Source organism: Sceloporus occidentalis, unplaced genomic scaffold (genome assembly GCF_023333645.1).
Source record: "Sceloporus occidentalis isolate IW3139 unplaced genomic scaffold, rSceOcc1.0.p SCAF_136, whole genome shotgun sequence".
Classification (NCBI taxonomy): domain Eukaryota; kingdom Metazoa; phylum Chordata; class Lepidosauria; order Squamata; family Phrynosomatidae; genus Sceloporus; species Sceloporus occidentalis.
In genome coordinates this window covers 1,109,263-1,126,800 of record NW_028317116.1, presented here as the reverse complement: position 1 = coordinate 1,126,800, position 17,538 = coordinate 1,109,263, and the positions used below count along the sequence as shown (strand labels likewise).

Sequence of the window (17,538 nt, the reverse complement as noted above, 5' to 3'; positions counted from 1 at the left end):
AAAGTTTAAATTCTTTAGTCGAACAGAAGATATCCAGGAAATAATAAAACTTACATATATTAAAAAAAAAAATCAGCATTTTTGTCAAAAGCAGCATCAAAGATAAAAAAAAAAAAGCCCTTTCATTTGGAGTTCCGGTAATTACCTCCCGTGTATTAGTGCCGGGACCCCTAGGGCTTATTTACCCCTGGTTAGGGTAACATCAAAGTGATGGCTTTTAACGTGGGAATTTGGCTTGAAGAGGAGCATCGCTTTGTCGCTTCATCGATACGGCGTAAAACAAGAATTTTTTACATTTTTGAAATATTTTTTAACCAATAATATGGATTTCTACTCTTATCTTATACGGAAGCCAAGGCGTTTGGTAAGCTTTAGTGATTTATATCATATATGTTTCACGTGTCCAGTGTCATCTAGAGCAATTATATGTTAACCTGTTCAGTGCTGGGAGACGTTGTCGTGGCTTAACCCTTTTTGGGGCTGGGAAATCCAGCAACCAATGAGATTTCATCAGCTGAAGCTTAAAAAAAAAGTGACTCCTCGTACCCCCTCCCGTAAAAAAAACAAACTGTGAACTCGGCATTGTTTGTGAGTGTGAGTACACGGGCGCGTGCGACACAAGTGCTATAACACAGACCATTATAACCGTGATTCTATATGCCGTGGTGGGTTACAAACTCGCACCGGCTGACGTTGGGTATCTGCAGCTGCTGTTGGCCTGAAATTCCCATCATTCCCAGCCAGCCGCTGCCTGGGCTCGGCCACAGCTGGAGGCACCTGCCCTATGCTGGTCCTTTTCACGCCTAATAATTATTGTGAATGACGAAAACAGCGCTTTAGCTTGGACTCTCGTGCAGAGAAGACGTATAAACCCCGCTTAGGATGGGGCAGGAAATACTAAGCAGTGCACGGCTGGGCGGTAGTTTGCAACGTGAGCTGGCGTTCAGATTGGGGTAAAAAAAATGTCTCCGACCGGCAAGCAGTGGAGGTGAAATCTCTCTCTTCCCAAAACCTACGACGGATGATAGAATAGAATCCTGAAAAAGAAGAAGGAGACTCCTCCAGCCGTTCGGTGGCCATAAAGCGTTATTCTTATTATGAGGTCAACAAACCTACTCACCACCCCCCCACCCGTTATCGAGGCTTCTCACCACCAGTGCTTCTCAAAGATTTTACCCTCTATGAAACTGGGGGCATCAGACGAGATACCCAGCCATGCCCGGGCTGACACACGACACGGTGCGCCCGACGCGTTCATTCCTTGCGCGGTTACATTGTTACATCATCACGGAATCCGTTCCCGTCAGATGGGAATCAGCGCCGGCGGGAAATCGGCCTCACTTCCCAACCAAACAAAAAAGCTCAGCTTGCTCCAATAAGCACAGATCGTCGTCCTGTTTCCACGTGAATCCGACCTCCTTAAAAAAAACATGGATTCTTTAAAAAAAAGAAAAAAAACACCCTTTCACTGCTGGATGTTACAAAGGCCAGCAGGCAACCTATAGCATCTCTATTTTTTCCACGACGCACCGCATGAAACCCTTTCCTCGTTGCCATTCTCGCTGGCTGGTTCTTAAGTGGCATACGGCGTGACACAATAGCCCCCCAAATCCCCCCTAGGAACTCAGAGGGTTAATACTTTAAGGCACTCCAGAGGGGGCCCGGGGGGGGGCACATGCCATCATCCACAGCCAAGAACAGCTTTTTTAAGAATGCAAAGGGTTAAAAAAAATAAAACAAAAGTGCGCCATCTCGAAATATCGTTATTTCCCTCGCACACTCGCACGACACGCGCCTTCTACAGAAATGCCCTCCGCGTACATCTTCTAACGTGCTAATTCCTTCGTCCCGTGAAGGGGGTGAAGCAGAGACCCCAATATTCTGCCCCCGATACACAAGCTTCGGCTTGGAATAAACAGGTTTGTCGATCGCGATCAGATTTATTAAAAAGGCTGCTATTATTTAGCCATCTGGGGGCCCCGAGGGCCCGCAATTCATCAAAGACAACATTTCAGGGCTCTGACTACATTAGATTGTTGATAAATTTGACCAAGAATTCAGAATCATTGATCGGGGGCCGACGCGTTTCACCGACGGAGCAGGTTTAGCACTGAACCCGAGTGACGATTACTTGTGTCCACTGAATTATTCCTCCCCAGGGTGCTAAGGCCACCTCGGCCCCCTTTGCTGAATAGACCTTTCTGAAGCTACCGTTAAGCGTGGATCCTGCCCCGTTAGGTGAAAACCGTCATATCTGGGATTAGATTATTAGATTAAAATGGATCAATTATATCAATGGAACAAAAATACAATAATTCGGTTTTAGTAGAAAAATAGAAATCTCACTTTGTTCTTTTTATGTATATTACAGAACGCATCACTCTTATAAATATTATTTGATTAAAAGCTCCAACATACTCTGAGACCCCGCGTGACGGTAAATTCTCCCGGGGCATTACCAGCCAAAGACAACCTCCAGCCGATCGAAAGCTGTGGACTACAACCCCTATTATGCTCAGCCGTGGGTGCGACGTTTATTATATATATAATGGAGCTCATTTTGTAGGATTATTTCTGTTTAATACTGCAAGAGACCCGGAGAGCGCCTTGGTAAAATGACCGGGGCGTCTGTGGGTCAGAGGGGAGGCAGCGGGTCAGACCCACCGGAACGCGTTTCCCTGCAAGCGATCCATGCTATAAAATGCGTTTGCAGGCGGCTCTCGCGGAACAGGGCGAGTTGCTTCAGGGATTAGTCTACCTCTTGTTTCCAGGTCGGCATTTTTAATTAAGCGTTGGCTGTCGCTGGCACTTTAATTTCTGCAGACAATCCCATTACGCTCAGACAACCGCAGGCCAACTCCCAGGCGAGCGTAACATAAGGGTCTTATTACCCATGCGCCTCCCTGACCCCCATAAAAAAAAACCCAGAATAAAAACATCCGTACCCCACATTCATGCGGCGGAATTTAACACTTTGCGCGGCAGCGAGGTAAGCAACGCGCCCGTCTTCGTCTCTCTGAGTTAACCCTATCAGGTACGTTTTTTTTAATGTTAACTAGATTTGCAGTAGTGCGGAGCTATGAAAGGGTTAATCACCTGCGCGGCTAAATAATGTCCCCTTAGAGGAACTACAGAGCGTTTTCACAAAGGACCCAAAATGGGGGGGTCTTCGGTGCACACCACATCCCCCCCCCCGCAGGTTATAAAGCTAGTAGTCAGGGTTTAGGATGCGCAGAGGGCTCTGTAGTTACACGGCCTCAATAGTAACAATTACAAACTAACAAGGCAAGAATACAGTTTCATCTACGAGCTTGTCGGCAGTTACACGCTGAACACGTCCCACCCTTTGAGTGCTCGGGCTCTCTCGTTTAAACGCCGGGTCACTCGAGAGGAGTTGCCATTGTCTCGTCTTGCTTTTGTATTAACAAAAGAGGCGTAATCTTAAAAGAAATAATACAACTTCAAGACTCCGCGGAATAATTTGTAACGGATCACAGAGTAGATCTCCTCCGCATTCAAACATTTATCAATACCCCTTTCTGCCCCCTGTAACAGCCCTTTTCATGAATCGTATCGCCGCCCCTGGGTGGCATATAACTAAACAAGCTTTCCTGGCAGCTAAGAGGAGAAAGACAAACAGAAAAGGCCGCACGTTACTGTCTCTTTTAAAGGAAGCTGGGAAAGCTCTCATCACTCAGGGCCAACAGCACAGCCTCTCCATAAGAGACAGAGCCCCCATTACATAGAGACGCGTGCAATGCCCTTACTGACCACTAGGTGGAGCCACCAACATCAGCGCTCTGTCTGTAAGATGCCAGAAACACTCAAAAAAACGATAAAACGGCAGATATCGGTTCGTTCCCAACCAGGAAAATCTCGAAAGTCCGCCCCACTTCCTAAATCGCTGTAAAAAAAAAATAAAGAAAAAACAGCGCGAAAAAAAAAAAAAGGGGGGTTAAAAAGACAGCAAACCTGCAGCCAGCTCTGTACATTCAACGCATTTATATAAAAATCGCTTTATATTATACTCTCCTAAACAAGGCGGTATAGTTTTTCGCGTATGCTATGTGTTTATATACGCGCTTTCGTAGCCGGATACATTGTATAGCGATGGTCGCATTTTATCATCAATCGAAATAAAACAGCCAGGATTCTGATGCGGTTGTTAAATGACCGAGAGACCAATGAGACGTATTAGTATGTACAATGACATCATTGCTTTCACCCCCTTCGTCAGAAAATCACCATGATATCATTTCCTTTTTTTGCGTCACCTCTTCCTCTTTTTTTTTTTTGGTTTTTTTTTTGCTTTGATATCCCACCTGCACAGGAACCCCCCCCCAAAAAAATCACTTTCCTCTCCCATAATGCACTTTCTCTCTTGAGAGTCCATTCTTTTGAACCGATTCATGAACAAAGGGGTGGCGGGGGGGGGGGTGTTAGTCGGCTCATCTCTTCTGCAAGCCGATCACCCGCGACACGAAGTTGACGATGGCCGTGGCCGGCTGGTTGGGATCCAACTCGGCAAAGAGGTGGCAGACGTTGTCCGTCGTACTTCCCTGCTTTCTGGCCACAAAGCCGAAGAGTCTACAAGAGAAGAAGCTGGCGTTAAATGTGAACACTGGCGTTAAATATATTCGCGTACAGTCGAGAACTATTATACATTCCTTAATGGTTCATCCAATATTTTTAATAAGAGATAATAGGTTATCTTAAAAAAATATTTTAGTTTTTTTAGGGGAAAAAGGTTCGCAATACACCCCCTTCCCTTATTTCTGCAACAAATATGCATTGCGGGAAGCATATGAAGACTAGACATTCCACATCCCAAACTTTAATGTGTTTGCCTATACTATTTCCACCGGTAGTCTGTTCCAGGTATCTACTACCCATGTGTGTTACAGAACCCGCTGATCCGTCAATCGTTTGGTTTCCAGATGCTTTCATTTAAATTCCGCACCTGGATTCACCTGCCTGGGACCGGGGTACAGGTGGGACGTTTTTAATGCCCGCGTTACGCTAGTAATTTAAACTTAAAACCTGTTTTTAAACTTACTTTGCAGGCGATCCGTCTGTCTTCATCCACCTAGAGATAAAAAACACAAATATTTTACGGCCAAAACATACTTGGAATTGGCAGGAATACCATATACAGGCACGACTCGGTTTACGTCGCTTTCACCTTTGCCCCTCTCATGGTTTACGATCGGAGGGAGTGAGGTGACTCTGCCCGACTTCCTAGATGGACCCCACGTTGTAATAAAATTTACTAGTAGATGGACCTAAAAATATTATTCGTACGAATTTTTTGGTTTCTGGTCCATTCGTTTTTGGACAACGAATTTCGTTTCCTGAGGTTTCAGTTTCGGACAAAAATTCGGATTCGTTGTCACTCACTCTTACTCACTCTCTGTCCCACTCTTACTCACTCTATCTTACTCTCTACCGTCTCCGCGTTTCTGCACTCCTCTCTGTCTGCAGCCTCGGCTCCTCTGTGATGAGGAAGTGCTCCAGGGAGAGCCAAAAAGAAGCAGATCACCAGAGAAGAATGAAGAAGCGGAGAACAATTTACGCTTCTTCATTTTGTGCCGTAAATCTCAGGAATATAACTCCGGCGTAACACGAGTCGCAGCTGTATGTATAACGACGGACACTGACATACATGAGACGTCAACATCACGTGACATTCTAAACGGTATTAACTGGTTCACTCTGTAGATTTGTTTATTTTTTAATTAACAATGTTACTTATTAATTATCTTCATGGTCCGTTTGGTACCGGCTTTAACTATTTAAATCCCCTCCCCCCAGGCAACCTCCAAATAAATTATTAACTCACAATAGCAGGACCCCAGGGGTGTCCGGAGCGTTATTGGTGAGTTTAACTTTCCTGTTAGCGCTACAGAATCTGATTTATATATATATATATAAAAAAAATAATAGATAAAATATAATAATTTGGTAATTTCACTTACTTCCTCTCCTGCGGGTCCAGGTCACAGAAGGTGATTGTGTTCAAAGGATAATGTCTTCGGAAAAACAACCTATGAAATAAAACGTTATCATTAAAATCAAATAATTGGCTTCCTCTGGCATCTCTCCGAACGAAGCAGAACAAGTGGAATAATCCCGTAATATAACAGAGAATTAAATTAAATTAAAAGCTGTGTTTCTGTCTCCATTAATGAAATGGTTAATGTTTAAGAGAGAAAACCGGGATCTGAGTGATCTGGTTACAGGGCTTCAACATGATCACAGAAGATCCGGTGCCATCACCATATAAACTTCTTGCTCTATTTTTGCCACTTTGGGCCAGAATCGTGTATTCCGTGAATGTTACATCGCTTACCCTGTGTTCAGATAACAACAAGGGGTACTGGGGATTAAACATGCGCGGGATAGACATACGGCTCCTGAATCTAAGACGAGACCAACGGCTGATTAAGGTTTGTGTCTTTACAGCAGGAGAAACGGGCGACTAGGCGGGGGCCGAATGGGGCCGATGTGACAGCAGGTTCTATAATATACTAATGATTAGTAAAGTTCCAAGAACAGAACCCCGGCCCAGAGCCGGTTCCAGCTATTATTATTATTTATTAGGTAACAATGTGTCTAAGTTTTGTCAGAATTCTGCTATTTCAGAGGGTCGGTTTGACCAACATTCTGGATAATCGGAGAAAGAAGTTCTCTTGGGAACCGACGGCTGGCGGCCCCGCTCCGACGGGTTATCCAGAGATATAGGCGGTCCCCGCTGCCACCATTGGGCGGTCCCGAGGATGTCGGGGCTGGACCCCACGCCGTGGTTGGAGGGAAGTCAGCGGGGAGTCGGACTTGCTGCAACACCACTCCTGCGACCCCGAGTTTCTCAGTGGTGACCCGGAGAGTTCTCAGGTACGCCTGTAATACGTTAATGTATATCTCGATAATTAAGCTTATTTAAGTTCTCACTTTCTCTGGTTGTCGGTGAGGGTGATTCCTTGGGCCGAGACTTTGAAGTGGACGATGGTGGCGGCGGGCTGTGGGTCGGCCGTTAGCGTCTCCCCGATGGTCTTTGCGATGGCCTGCGGGCCGGTGAGAGACTCCATGTCGATAGAATTGATGAAGAGCACGTTGCAGGCTGAGAAGACACAAGAAGGAGAAGCGAGGTTAAAATCAGAGGAGGCGACGTGTGGAGTAATGACATCACAGCGAAGGCCGGGATATCCTCCAATAACCCTGGAGCTTGAACAATAAGGGGCTGGCCTGGCACAAAATGGGCAAATCGGTGCAGATTTCTAAAAATGAGATGCGCTCGGCGTTCTTTTGTCCGGTACCATCATGTTTCATTTTTGTTAACTTTAATAAAGTTATCCAACTCTGAACTAAGTTCCATACATTTTTTAAGGTAAGAGCTAACAGACGTATGTATATATATATATATATTTACAAGCCCTAATCCGACTGCTGAAGACACGTACCTGCGCCCTGCTTCAGGAGGTCGGCCGTGGTATTGGCGGGGGCTGCTGTCTCTTTCGTTTCATCCGAAGGATCTGATAAGACAAGAGAGGGTTGGAATTCGCCGCGACCTCCCTGAAGGTCTCTGCCTCCGGTAAACGTATTGTTAATGCTGGGACACTTACCTCTGCTTGGGATAACCAGCTTGCAGGGCAGCGCGAGGGGTGTGATTGAATGCTGGTACACCAGAGCGGAGAGACACCCTGTCCACGGGAGAACGTAGTGTTACACAAAGCCACATTCAGTCCTCCTTAATAATCTTCTAACAACACATAATACAGTTTCTAATGGGTAGATAAGTGGAACAGCCTCCCAGCAGAAGTGGTAGAGGGTACTCTATAAAGTATAGACTCACCAAAGTAGGGTTCATTGAGGCAGCCCTTTAACTTCACCCCTCGGGGGCTGGTCTCTATCAGGAAGTGTCTCACAAGCTCATTGGTGGAGTCTGCGGCAACAAAGTAACAATTCACATTCCATTAAACACTGGCCGTGGCAGACACGTGGCCAACACCGACGGAGTGTCATGTGACGTACTTACCCTTTTTACTGGACTGGGTAGCGGTGGGGGGCGGTGTGGCTACCTTCATCGCCAGCCCATAGGCGCCGCGGAAGGAGTGGCTGTCACGGATAATGAAGGCCCCGGGATCCTTGTCCTTCAGTAGTGAGATTGCTGAAAACGTAGAATAAATGCTAGACGATCAACACCTAAACCGAGGCAAAAACTACGGGAGTGGGAAAGGTTGGGCAAAATACACAAAATAATCAGATAAATAATAAACTTACCTTGATCTCTTGAAATTTCTGGCTTGTACCAAAACTTGGACGTGTCCTGTACAAACTTCACGTTAGCGCGCGTTTCAGGGCTGCTGTCTGGGAATTTAAAAATAATAATAATAATAAAAATCTCCAGAACAAATATATACGATATAATCGTTGACATTCTATTTATTAATAGTCAAGTAATTCAACCCAAATTGTTGGGTACAGTTGTGTAGTGTAGCATCAAAGAGGGTTTGGTTCATTTATATCTGCAGACCAGGAGGCCGCCGTTGTTGTCAGTCATGTGAAATTTTGGGTGTCTATCTAGTTAAATTACTTGAAGTACAATTTACCTTGCATGGAGAGCGTGGAGAACTTGGAGAAGTCCGGTAACGTGTGGGTAAATGCCATTGTGCTCCCACTAGGACTGGACATCCCGCTGGACATGGGTGATGGAGTCTTCCCGTTGAGAGTGGAGTAATTGGGCAGGCTGTTGGACCTGTCTCCAGAGGACATCCTTCTCTTTTCGGGCAAGGAGGGCTGCGGCACGGGGCTTTCCTGCCGGTAGAGCGTAGAGTCGGGAGAAGAAGAGGATGGGCTGCTCATGCCATGGTAGTAAGCAGGAGATACTGGGAAACTCGGTGTGGATGGAGCTTGATATCCTGATGCACTACTCTGTCGAGACAATGTTGGTCGCCTGTCATCGGGGGCAGAGTAGCCATACATGATATGCCTTTCCAAGCTTGGGCTTCCAGGAGTCACCGGAGAACTTCCTGCCATCACAGCCTGGTGACGGGCAAGACTAGGACTACCCGGTGCCACGGCTGTATTGTTGTGGGCTCCCAGTTGATGTCTACTCAAGCTTGGGCTGCCAGGGGCATTTGACATATTAGGAGTGACCATTCTCCTGCCAAATCCTGGGCTTGGAGGTGTGTTGGTGCCCACTGTTCGGTGATGAAGCTGCGGGCTGCCTTGAACCACATGTCCACCAAACGAATTAATTTGTGTTCGCGGGAGCCCATCTGCCTGGGTCATGGCACCGCCAGGACTGTATGTGTATGAGTCGTATGCGGTGACCGGGGTGCCTGCTTGGGGACCCATAGTAGGGGATGGAGATGCATTCTGGTAACTGCTAGACGGGGAAGCTTGAGACAGACTCGTGGATCTGAAACTTGAGTTCACGGATGGCTGAGTGGGTGTAGGAACCTGAACGCTACTCTCCGCCGATGGGTAACTCTTTAGAGAGAAACTGAAAGGAAAAACAAAATGAGTAAAAAAAACCATTAAATAACGGCAAATACGAATGACAAAGAGATGGATGAATACAAACAAGCAGAACATGGAAACAGATGGGGTCTATCGCAAAAGACTTCTTCTCCTGCAGAGGTTCGCTTTGGCCGACTACCTTCAGGACTGCATGGAATTACGACTTCATCATCTATGAGCAGATACCCCATTAGATGTTCCAGCATCCAAGCGGCTGCTTCATAAGCTGTGGTGGATCCCCTTCATATGATTAATTCAGCGTCCGCACCGCTCTTTCCAATGGATTCTTACCCATCAGTGCCATGAACAGGACTGCTGGTGGAAACAGGACTCGGCGAAGCGAAGGCATTGGGGTATCCTCCATTCCTCATCAACATATCCACACTGTAGGCCTGCGGCACGGTGGGAGACGGGAGCGCCACGCCACCAGTTACGGCCGTTCGAGCCACGGATTCAACGTAGCTCCTGGGCTCTACGAAGATACAAAACGGAATTTTCAACAAAGGGAACGGAATGCTGAATACCGGATTCTAATCCATGGAAATCCAATTACTTTCCCTGCAACAAAGTAACTGTTACCAGGATCAACCAACCAAGCCTCAGCAGTTAGAGCCATGCGCAGTATCGCGGACATGTTTTAAAGCGTCAAATATGTTAATTTCCCAAAAAAAAACAAATACGTTAAATGAAGGGGAAAAAAATGTGGATGAATGAGCGAGATCTTGTAAATACTAAATTCAGCCGTTAAAATGTGTAATTTTCAGTTTATCGTAACCGTAGTCATCGCGTGGTTTGTTTCACATGGAAAAAGTTACTTTACTCGCTAAAATATATTATTATGGAAACCGTGTTGCTCTGTAATTTTTATAAACATTTAGATATTTTGAAGGAATTTAAATAAATGATCACGTGTGATTTCCCAGAAAACACCAGGCTTCTTGCTGATTGGCTGCTCATTCTGCATAATTTTAAAATAATTGTAAAGTGCAGAAAATCAGGAATTTTTGGGTACTTTTGGCTGTATGCCCCTTAATGCCGCCCCCCCCCCCCCCCCTTAAATAGCAGGCATTCATTCCGGGGACAGAAAAAAACAATTAGGGCTAGAAATCTGCTTTTCCCCAAAGAGCATTTATTCCCCCATATACTTTTTTACCCCTTCATTGCTGGGTCATAGTCCTTTGTTGAGATAAATTTTAGTCTATGTCATCAATAAAGGATTAACCCTGAATGCGCCCTACAGCACTTCACTGCAGTCTACATGCCCCAGGCATACCAAAAATACTGCATGAAACGGGTCACCAGCATTTCAGGAGTTAATGTAAAGATTTACCAAGGAATTATTAAAAATCACCAATGATTTTGTGTTATTTTCTTATGACCTACATGCTTTGTTTCTCAATAAAGTCTAGAGAAATAGAATATTTAACTCTCTTTTCTTCCCCATCCCTCTATCCCTTTCCTCCATTCATGGCTCAGTGGCTGATCATTCCCCCTCCTCCTTATTCATCTCAATCTCTAACCTGCCCCCCCAATTCCCTTCCTATGCCTGAGCGACCTGGAGCCCCCCAACTCGCCCAAATTGCCCAATTTCGCGGTGGCTTGCGTCATTAAATTAAACTACGTGGCGATGATCATGAATTAGGGATTAGAAGGGGCACAATGCCGGACCCCCCTAATTACCATTATGTTTTTCAAATGATAATGATCCAGATCAAAAGAGCCGGAAGCCAATTACTGCCCGGTCTGCATCTCAACTCGTTACTGGAGGTTAGACTGGAATCCAGAGAGGGAGCTCTTGGGTCGGGAGTGAATGCGCCGGGCTTTTGTCTCATCCAAGACTGGTGGATTGTGAGGATCGTGGGAGTGATGATTCATCCTCTTTAGGAGGGATGGGAATTCTATGACATAATCCGGGTCACGGAAATAAAAATAAAAAAGTCCCACTCTGCCGCTTATTAATGGGACGTTTTAGGCTCGTATAGACACAGACAGAGTCCAACGAGCAGGAGATCGCAGACCTCCACCTGGGAAAGGCTTTCTTTCCGAGCAGATTCTTACCCCTTTTGCGGGGATCTGTTAAGATCCGTTTACCAAGACATTCCAGCCCCTAAACATGTATGTTTTTATTGCCACAGAACGCGTCCCAACGTTTATGGACAGAATTCCTGCGTTCTTCTTCCCAAGGGGTTTGACAGAACCCAGATCTGTTGAAAACGCTCAGTATTTTATTTGGTTAATTCTTTCCCTTTCTACCCCCAACCCCCAAAAAACTGTGCGTTGTTACAGAGAGAAGAGACGTCGGTCACCCAAAATATTATTTGTACCGATGGTTTCCTCTGCCTGTATTGAAAACGCCCCTCGATTTGCTACAAATTTAAAAATATTCTTTTCACAACATCATTATGGGTGGAAATGTTGGGAAATAGCGACTTTCTCAATCTTATGAACCTGGTCGTGGAAGTCGACGCGATTTGTAACCGACGAGCCTTTTTCAGAGGTTTTTTGGGTTACGATGGATTTTTGTGTTAATCTCATGATGACTGAGTGTGTTCTCGCAGGACTTCACAAAACCAAACAAAGCGTCAGCTTGTAAATAATGTAACTGAACTCAGAAGACCCCGAGTCACGTTGATACATCGACATGAGCTGCGAAGGCGCCACCAACTTCCCTCTAACATAAACTTTACTCCAAACCCTACAGACAACGGTCTACTTGAGGGCTATTGGTGACCCCAGGGTTGTTCCACCGAGGACTACAACTGCCCCACAATATACACCTAAGAAAGGCATAAATACACACTGGTGGCTCCTCATGATATTTAAACAATGTATCAACCTGGAGGGCTTTCAATGTGAAGTTATGAGAAAGGACATCGGGGCAAGGTGACCAATGTATGGACCATCGATGAAAAGCTTCATTCTCCATCAGTGCAGTCATGCGGCAGAAACATATAGATATACATTAAAATCTAAAAAATATTTGTTAGGGCCACAAACCCATCCTTTCACGATGATATTTTTAGTTTACTTTCTGGAACATGCGAATTAAATAGACATAGACCATAACCCGCAGCCATCAACCCAATCCACCTAACGAAGAGACGTCTGCCCAGCATGCAACGTCAACCCAAAAGATGAAATATGTAAAAGTTAGAAAACAATAAAAATCCGATTTAAAAAAATTCCCAAAACCACTTCCATCCATGCCGTTATCGGAACATTCCAAACGCGGGTATTTAGAACCAGAGCAACCAACCCAAAGGGTCTCCGAACGATAAATGGATACTTACCGTCTCCATATCCGATGACAGCTTCCCTGACTGTCTCTGATGTAGAAAGTATGGTAAGAAAATTGGCGGAAATAAAAAATACAAAAAAAAAAAACAGAAAAAAGTAAGAAAATAAAAAGCAATTTCTAGGATTCCCATTCTGCCACCGATTTAACCCATAAAGGGGACTTATGTGTGACGTTACAAAATCATTAGCCTTATAAACTAAATCATTTACATTCCAGAGAAAAAAACAACAAAACCACATAATAGCGGTGGATACACTATAGAAAAATAAAGCAGAAAAAATTTCCATGGTAACTGTTTTTATTTATTTTTTTGTCTAGTCCTAATTGAAGGGCTCCGCTCGCCCCTCTGGCACTGAAAGTGTTAAACTAATTTCAATAACACCTTGTATTTTTTTTGAAGCAGAAAGCTTTATATCCCAACTTTTTGACTATAAAAAGAAGTGATCTCTGGTATTCCCGCTACATTCCACGATAAAGTATCACATTTTCCACGGCGCCCGGCCAGCGGCTGTCACGTAACAATGGGTTTACGAGCGCCGGCAGGTTTAAAGAGAGCTGCGTCACCCCTCAGACGATGCTGGATCGGAATGAAAAAACATGACACGATGTAATCCCGACAAGACGCCCCGCAGCGAATACACCTTTTTTTATTTTTAGCTAATTTGGTCCTGTTTGCCGGTTAGAGCCGATCTGACATCGACTGACAGATGGAAGCCCGAGCCAGCGCAACGCTCCGCACTTTCAGCGTTCTTTGAGTTGTTGAAAAGCCCCAGTTCCAACATTAAAAGCCGTCCATGTTTCTGCTTCTTCACATTTTTCTCGTGTTTTGATCTCAAGACAACAGAACGCACGTCTTCCGGGCTCTTCAGAAATATTATTTTATGTTTTAGGCTGTTCAAGGCCAATTTTTTTTTGCCCAGGGTTTGAAGAGTTAAACAAGCCAAGCCAATGGGTCTTATCAGAGTTATTGCTCTCTCATTAGTCTTAAGAAAATAAAATTTTAATTTTACTTTCAGGAGTGACAAGTAAGACCAGTAAAGATGCTTAATAATAATAATAATAACAATTATTATTGTTATTATTATTATTATATTTTATAGAATGCCAGTGAATTCCTTAGCACTTTTCTATTGTAACATTCTATAAAATATATGTATTGTTATTATTTATAGATATTAACAACAATAATGATAATATATTTTATAGAACGTTACAATAGAAAAGTGCTAAGGAATGTACTGGCATTCTATAAAATATAATAATAATAATAATAAATAATAATAATATTATATTTTATAGAATGCCAGTGGATTCCTTAGCACTTTTCTATTGTAACATTCTATAATATATATTATTAGTACTATTTTTATTGTTGTTGTTATTAATTACTATAAATAATAATAATAATAATAAACATTAATAATAAAGACTTCATCTGGTTACCCACCAGACACGGGGACGAGCTCCACGCACGGTAGCGACGGCCGCAGGATACATTATTGAACGCGGTCTTATTTATGGAGTTTTAACTATTTCTCGACTCACCCCCTGATTGCTGCAGGATGATGTCCGCTGGGTTGTGAGGCTTTAACCCCAAAGCTGACAGAGGCGTCCTGGCCAGTCCTGGGGGAGAGCGGGCTGTAAAGAAAAAGAGGATACAGGATACAAAGTGACCCTATGAATTATACAACGTGCCCGGAAATAATACGACGAGCAGACGAGAGATCGGGAGTCGCTCTGTTGACTCGCTGGCTTAAGGATATGAGAGTGGCAGCTTAATTAGCTTAATTGGTAACTATCCCTGAGCCCATAACAGGGATATTAAAAGCCGAATGTACTGCGTTTGGGGGGAAACCTTTAAGGTCTGCAGTCAGGTTTCTGCAATAACCCTGCTTGAGCACAGGTGAGTAAGTGGAGATTGTCTAAACGTGGCAAGAAATTAGTAATAATTCCTATCTGTGAAGTCAGTCCCTTGGTGAATATACATGATCCGGGAAACTTACATTATTTAGTTAATGAACCCCTAATCCCGGAGCCCTAAAACCCCTCTCCTTAGCGGCCTCCGAAGCTCAAAGCGTTAAAGGGAATCGGGCGAAACACAAAGTAGCGCTGAGGCGGCAGACGGGGCCACGAGGGAGTCTGCGGAAAGTTTTATGAAAGCCGTACTTAGCGCTTCTGAGCGCGCGTCACGCCACGGATGCGACTTCCCAAAGAGGATAATTGTCAAGGCGCGGGATTCGGGGGAGAGGGGCGTTTAATGCCGGGACGGGCTAATTCCAGACATTCTCCCGCACTCTGCGACACAAAGGCCTCTTATTCAGCCGGAGAATTTTCCATCTCCCACTCACCGCAACCGCGAGATGTAAAGATCATTCCGAGCGGCAGCTACACCCGCCTCGCAGCATCTATATCCCAACAAGCAGGGGCCGCCTTCTGCATGCACTCAGTATAAAGAGTCTAATAGCCGGCCCCCCCACCTCTAAGGCCATCAGACAGCAGGGGATCAACCACCTAAACTGTGATGTAACTTAATGTTTTATTTTACCGAGAGGGTGGTGGATAAGTGGAACAGCCTCCCAGCAGAAGCGGTAGAGGGTAATACAGTGAGGGGTATTAAACATGCATGGGATAGACATACGGCTCCTGAATCTAAGACGAAGCCAACGAGTTATTGGGAGTCTTTAAAATGATTTCTGCTGTCAGTTTCTTGCTCGTTCCAACGAATCTCAGGAAGCATTAATGTAATTTTCCGTTCTGTCGTTTTGACTGAATTCGGAGTTTTTCACGTGCGTTTGATTTGGATTTGTAACTTCATGAAGGTTTTGTTATTACCTACGGACGTCGGGCTGGTCACAGGAGAAGCCATTTCCATTTCTTCGAAGGCCTCCTTGTAGCTGTGCAGGTGAGGCTGCGAAAACAGGCAACCCGAGAGGTCAACGTCAGAGATAAACGGCGATTAGAATTATATATATATCATCAGGTTGTCTCGGTTCTACTCATTAAACTGGGAGAACCAATGGGAAGAGCTGAATACATTGTTATTATTATTATGTATTGGATTATATAGCGCCACCAAATTCTGTAGCGCTGTACAAAGGGAATATACGTCCGACTTTCATTATCTCTATTGTTCCTTTGTTCCTGTACTGTTCATATAGTTTAAAAAGGCTCTCGGGGGGGCATTCGTACCTCTTTAGGTCTTCCTCCCGGGTTGGCGGCAATAGTGTTGAATACTTCGGGCGAGACGCAGCGGACGGGCGACCGCACCTTGGTGGGACTACCTGCCAAAACGTTGGGCTCCTCTGCACTTTCTTCATACTGTCCCTCGCTGGTGGTCCTCCTTCGCGGCGGCGACGACCCTATCTCGTCGGGAGTCTTGTCACGCGAGTGAACCCCTGAAAGACGCAACAGAGAATTAGAAACCGACCCAAATCCGGATTCCGCTCCCTTAGAAAATATATCTGCATTCCAGAGTTTGCTCTGATAATCCGATACTCACCCCACCGTCCATTATCCGCTATTTACACCAAAAACGTCAATGATGCAAAAAATATTAAAATACAATAAAATGTGCCGCAGCGTCTCTTCCACACAAACAAAAGCTAGGAAAATCAGACCTATTTAGCCATTTCTAGTAAAAACAATAGCAATTTGATCCCAAAAATACACTAATTTCCTATGTTAAAGTCACAATATTATTGTTGCACGTGGCATTGGGAAAAGGAAAATATTTTATTAATTAAACAATTAAATAAAAAAATATATTTAAATAATAAATAAAAAAATAATCTGATATCAATACTGATCTGGCAATAACGTATCCAATACAATTTTACGACATTCTAGGTGTATAAGTAACACAATATAATAATTACCATTATTTGGCACTGGATACTTTGTATCCAAGCCTTTGTTTTTTACTTTTTTTTAGGAGATAATGAAAACAACCCCCAGGAACCTAGTCTTCTCTTTTATTTTTAAGGATTGCCGAAGGGAAAAATGTAAAGATGAGTTACACCTTCATAAAATCAAGTATACGCATTGTGGAAATGAAGATAAGAGCTATTTATTTATTTATTTCAAATGCCGCTCGTAGGGTTATAATGTTGCGTCTTCTAGTACTGAAACAATTCATTATTCCATGGAGATTAGTATTATGTTTCTGGAGCTCATATAGCGAGGGATCTACTCTATGCAACTGCGAAAAAGGACAAGAAAATGAAGGTTTCTTCGTGGGAAATATTATCTTCTAATCTTTCTAGATTCCCGCGTTCTTTAAGTTTTACTCTTTAAAGGTCTTCTTGGTCCTTATAGAAATAGATACATTTAGATATTTAATTTGGGGGATTTTGGGGTCTCTAAGCCTCAATCATCAGACAGGGTTTGTTGGAGGGTCGATAGGAGTCGTTGTCCAGAGGAGCCCAGGAGTCACCGGCAGGCCAATTAGATGCATATCTCGTACGGAATAAATGTGGCCCCAAACTTACAAGGCAGACAGTGAAAGTTTGGCCTCTAAACGACTTGAATAATAATTGGATATTTGAAAAGCAGGGGGAATGAATGGATGGAAACGTCGCACTCTGGGGGAGTTCCTTCAATGCCACGGAGGGTCTCCGAGACACACACTGGGGGCCCCGTTCCCGAATCGGATGGGAGGTCTTGGCAACGATATAAGAACAAGAGATGAACAAGATAGCCGAGCGGAAGAAAGGGAGCGAGCA

The 17,538-nt window shown here is 44.3% G+C and overlaps 1 protein-coding gene across 1 annotated transcript in view; it reads right to left on the bottom strand.

The window, feature by feature from the left end:
• Window positions 1–4,448: 4,448 nt before the first annotated feature.
• The window catches only part of LOC149281296 (tensin-1-like), a 51,787-nt gene continuing 38,697 nt past the window's right edge, over window positions 4,449–17,538 (bottom strand). Inside the window, exons 15-30 of the mRNA XM_089499484.1 lie at window positions 16,007–16,212; window positions 15,647–15,725; window positions 15,050–15,069; window positions 14,640–14,681; window positions 14,363–14,453; window positions 9,811–9,991; window positions 8,607–9,502; window positions 8,278–8,364; window positions 8,033–8,164; window positions 7,850–7,939; window positions 7,620–7,697; window positions 7,458–7,529; window positions 6,949–7,117; window positions 5,976–6,044; window positions 5,057–5,086; window positions 4,449–4,587 (exon numbers count right to left, since the gene is read on the bottom strand). Of these exons, the coding sequence (XP_089355610.1) occupies window positions 4,449–4,587; window positions 5,057–5,086; window positions 5,976–6,044; window positions 6,949–7,117; window positions 7,458–7,529; window positions 7,620–7,697; window positions 7,850–7,939; window positions 8,033–8,164; window positions 8,278–8,364; window positions 8,607–9,502; window positions 9,811–9,991; window positions 14,363–14,453; window positions 14,640–14,681; window positions 15,050–15,069; window positions 15,647–15,725; window positions 16,007–16,212 (2,381 nt within the window). The remainder of the gene's footprint in view (window positions 4,588–5,056; window positions 5,087–5,975; window positions 6,045–6,948; window positions 7,118–7,457; window positions 7,530–7,619; window positions 7,698–7,849; window positions 7,940–8,032; window positions 8,165–8,277; window positions 8,365–8,606; window positions 9,503–9,810; window positions 9,992–14,362; window positions 14,454–14,639; window positions 14,682–15,049; window positions 15,070–15,646; window positions 15,726–16,006; window positions 16,213–17,538) is intronic.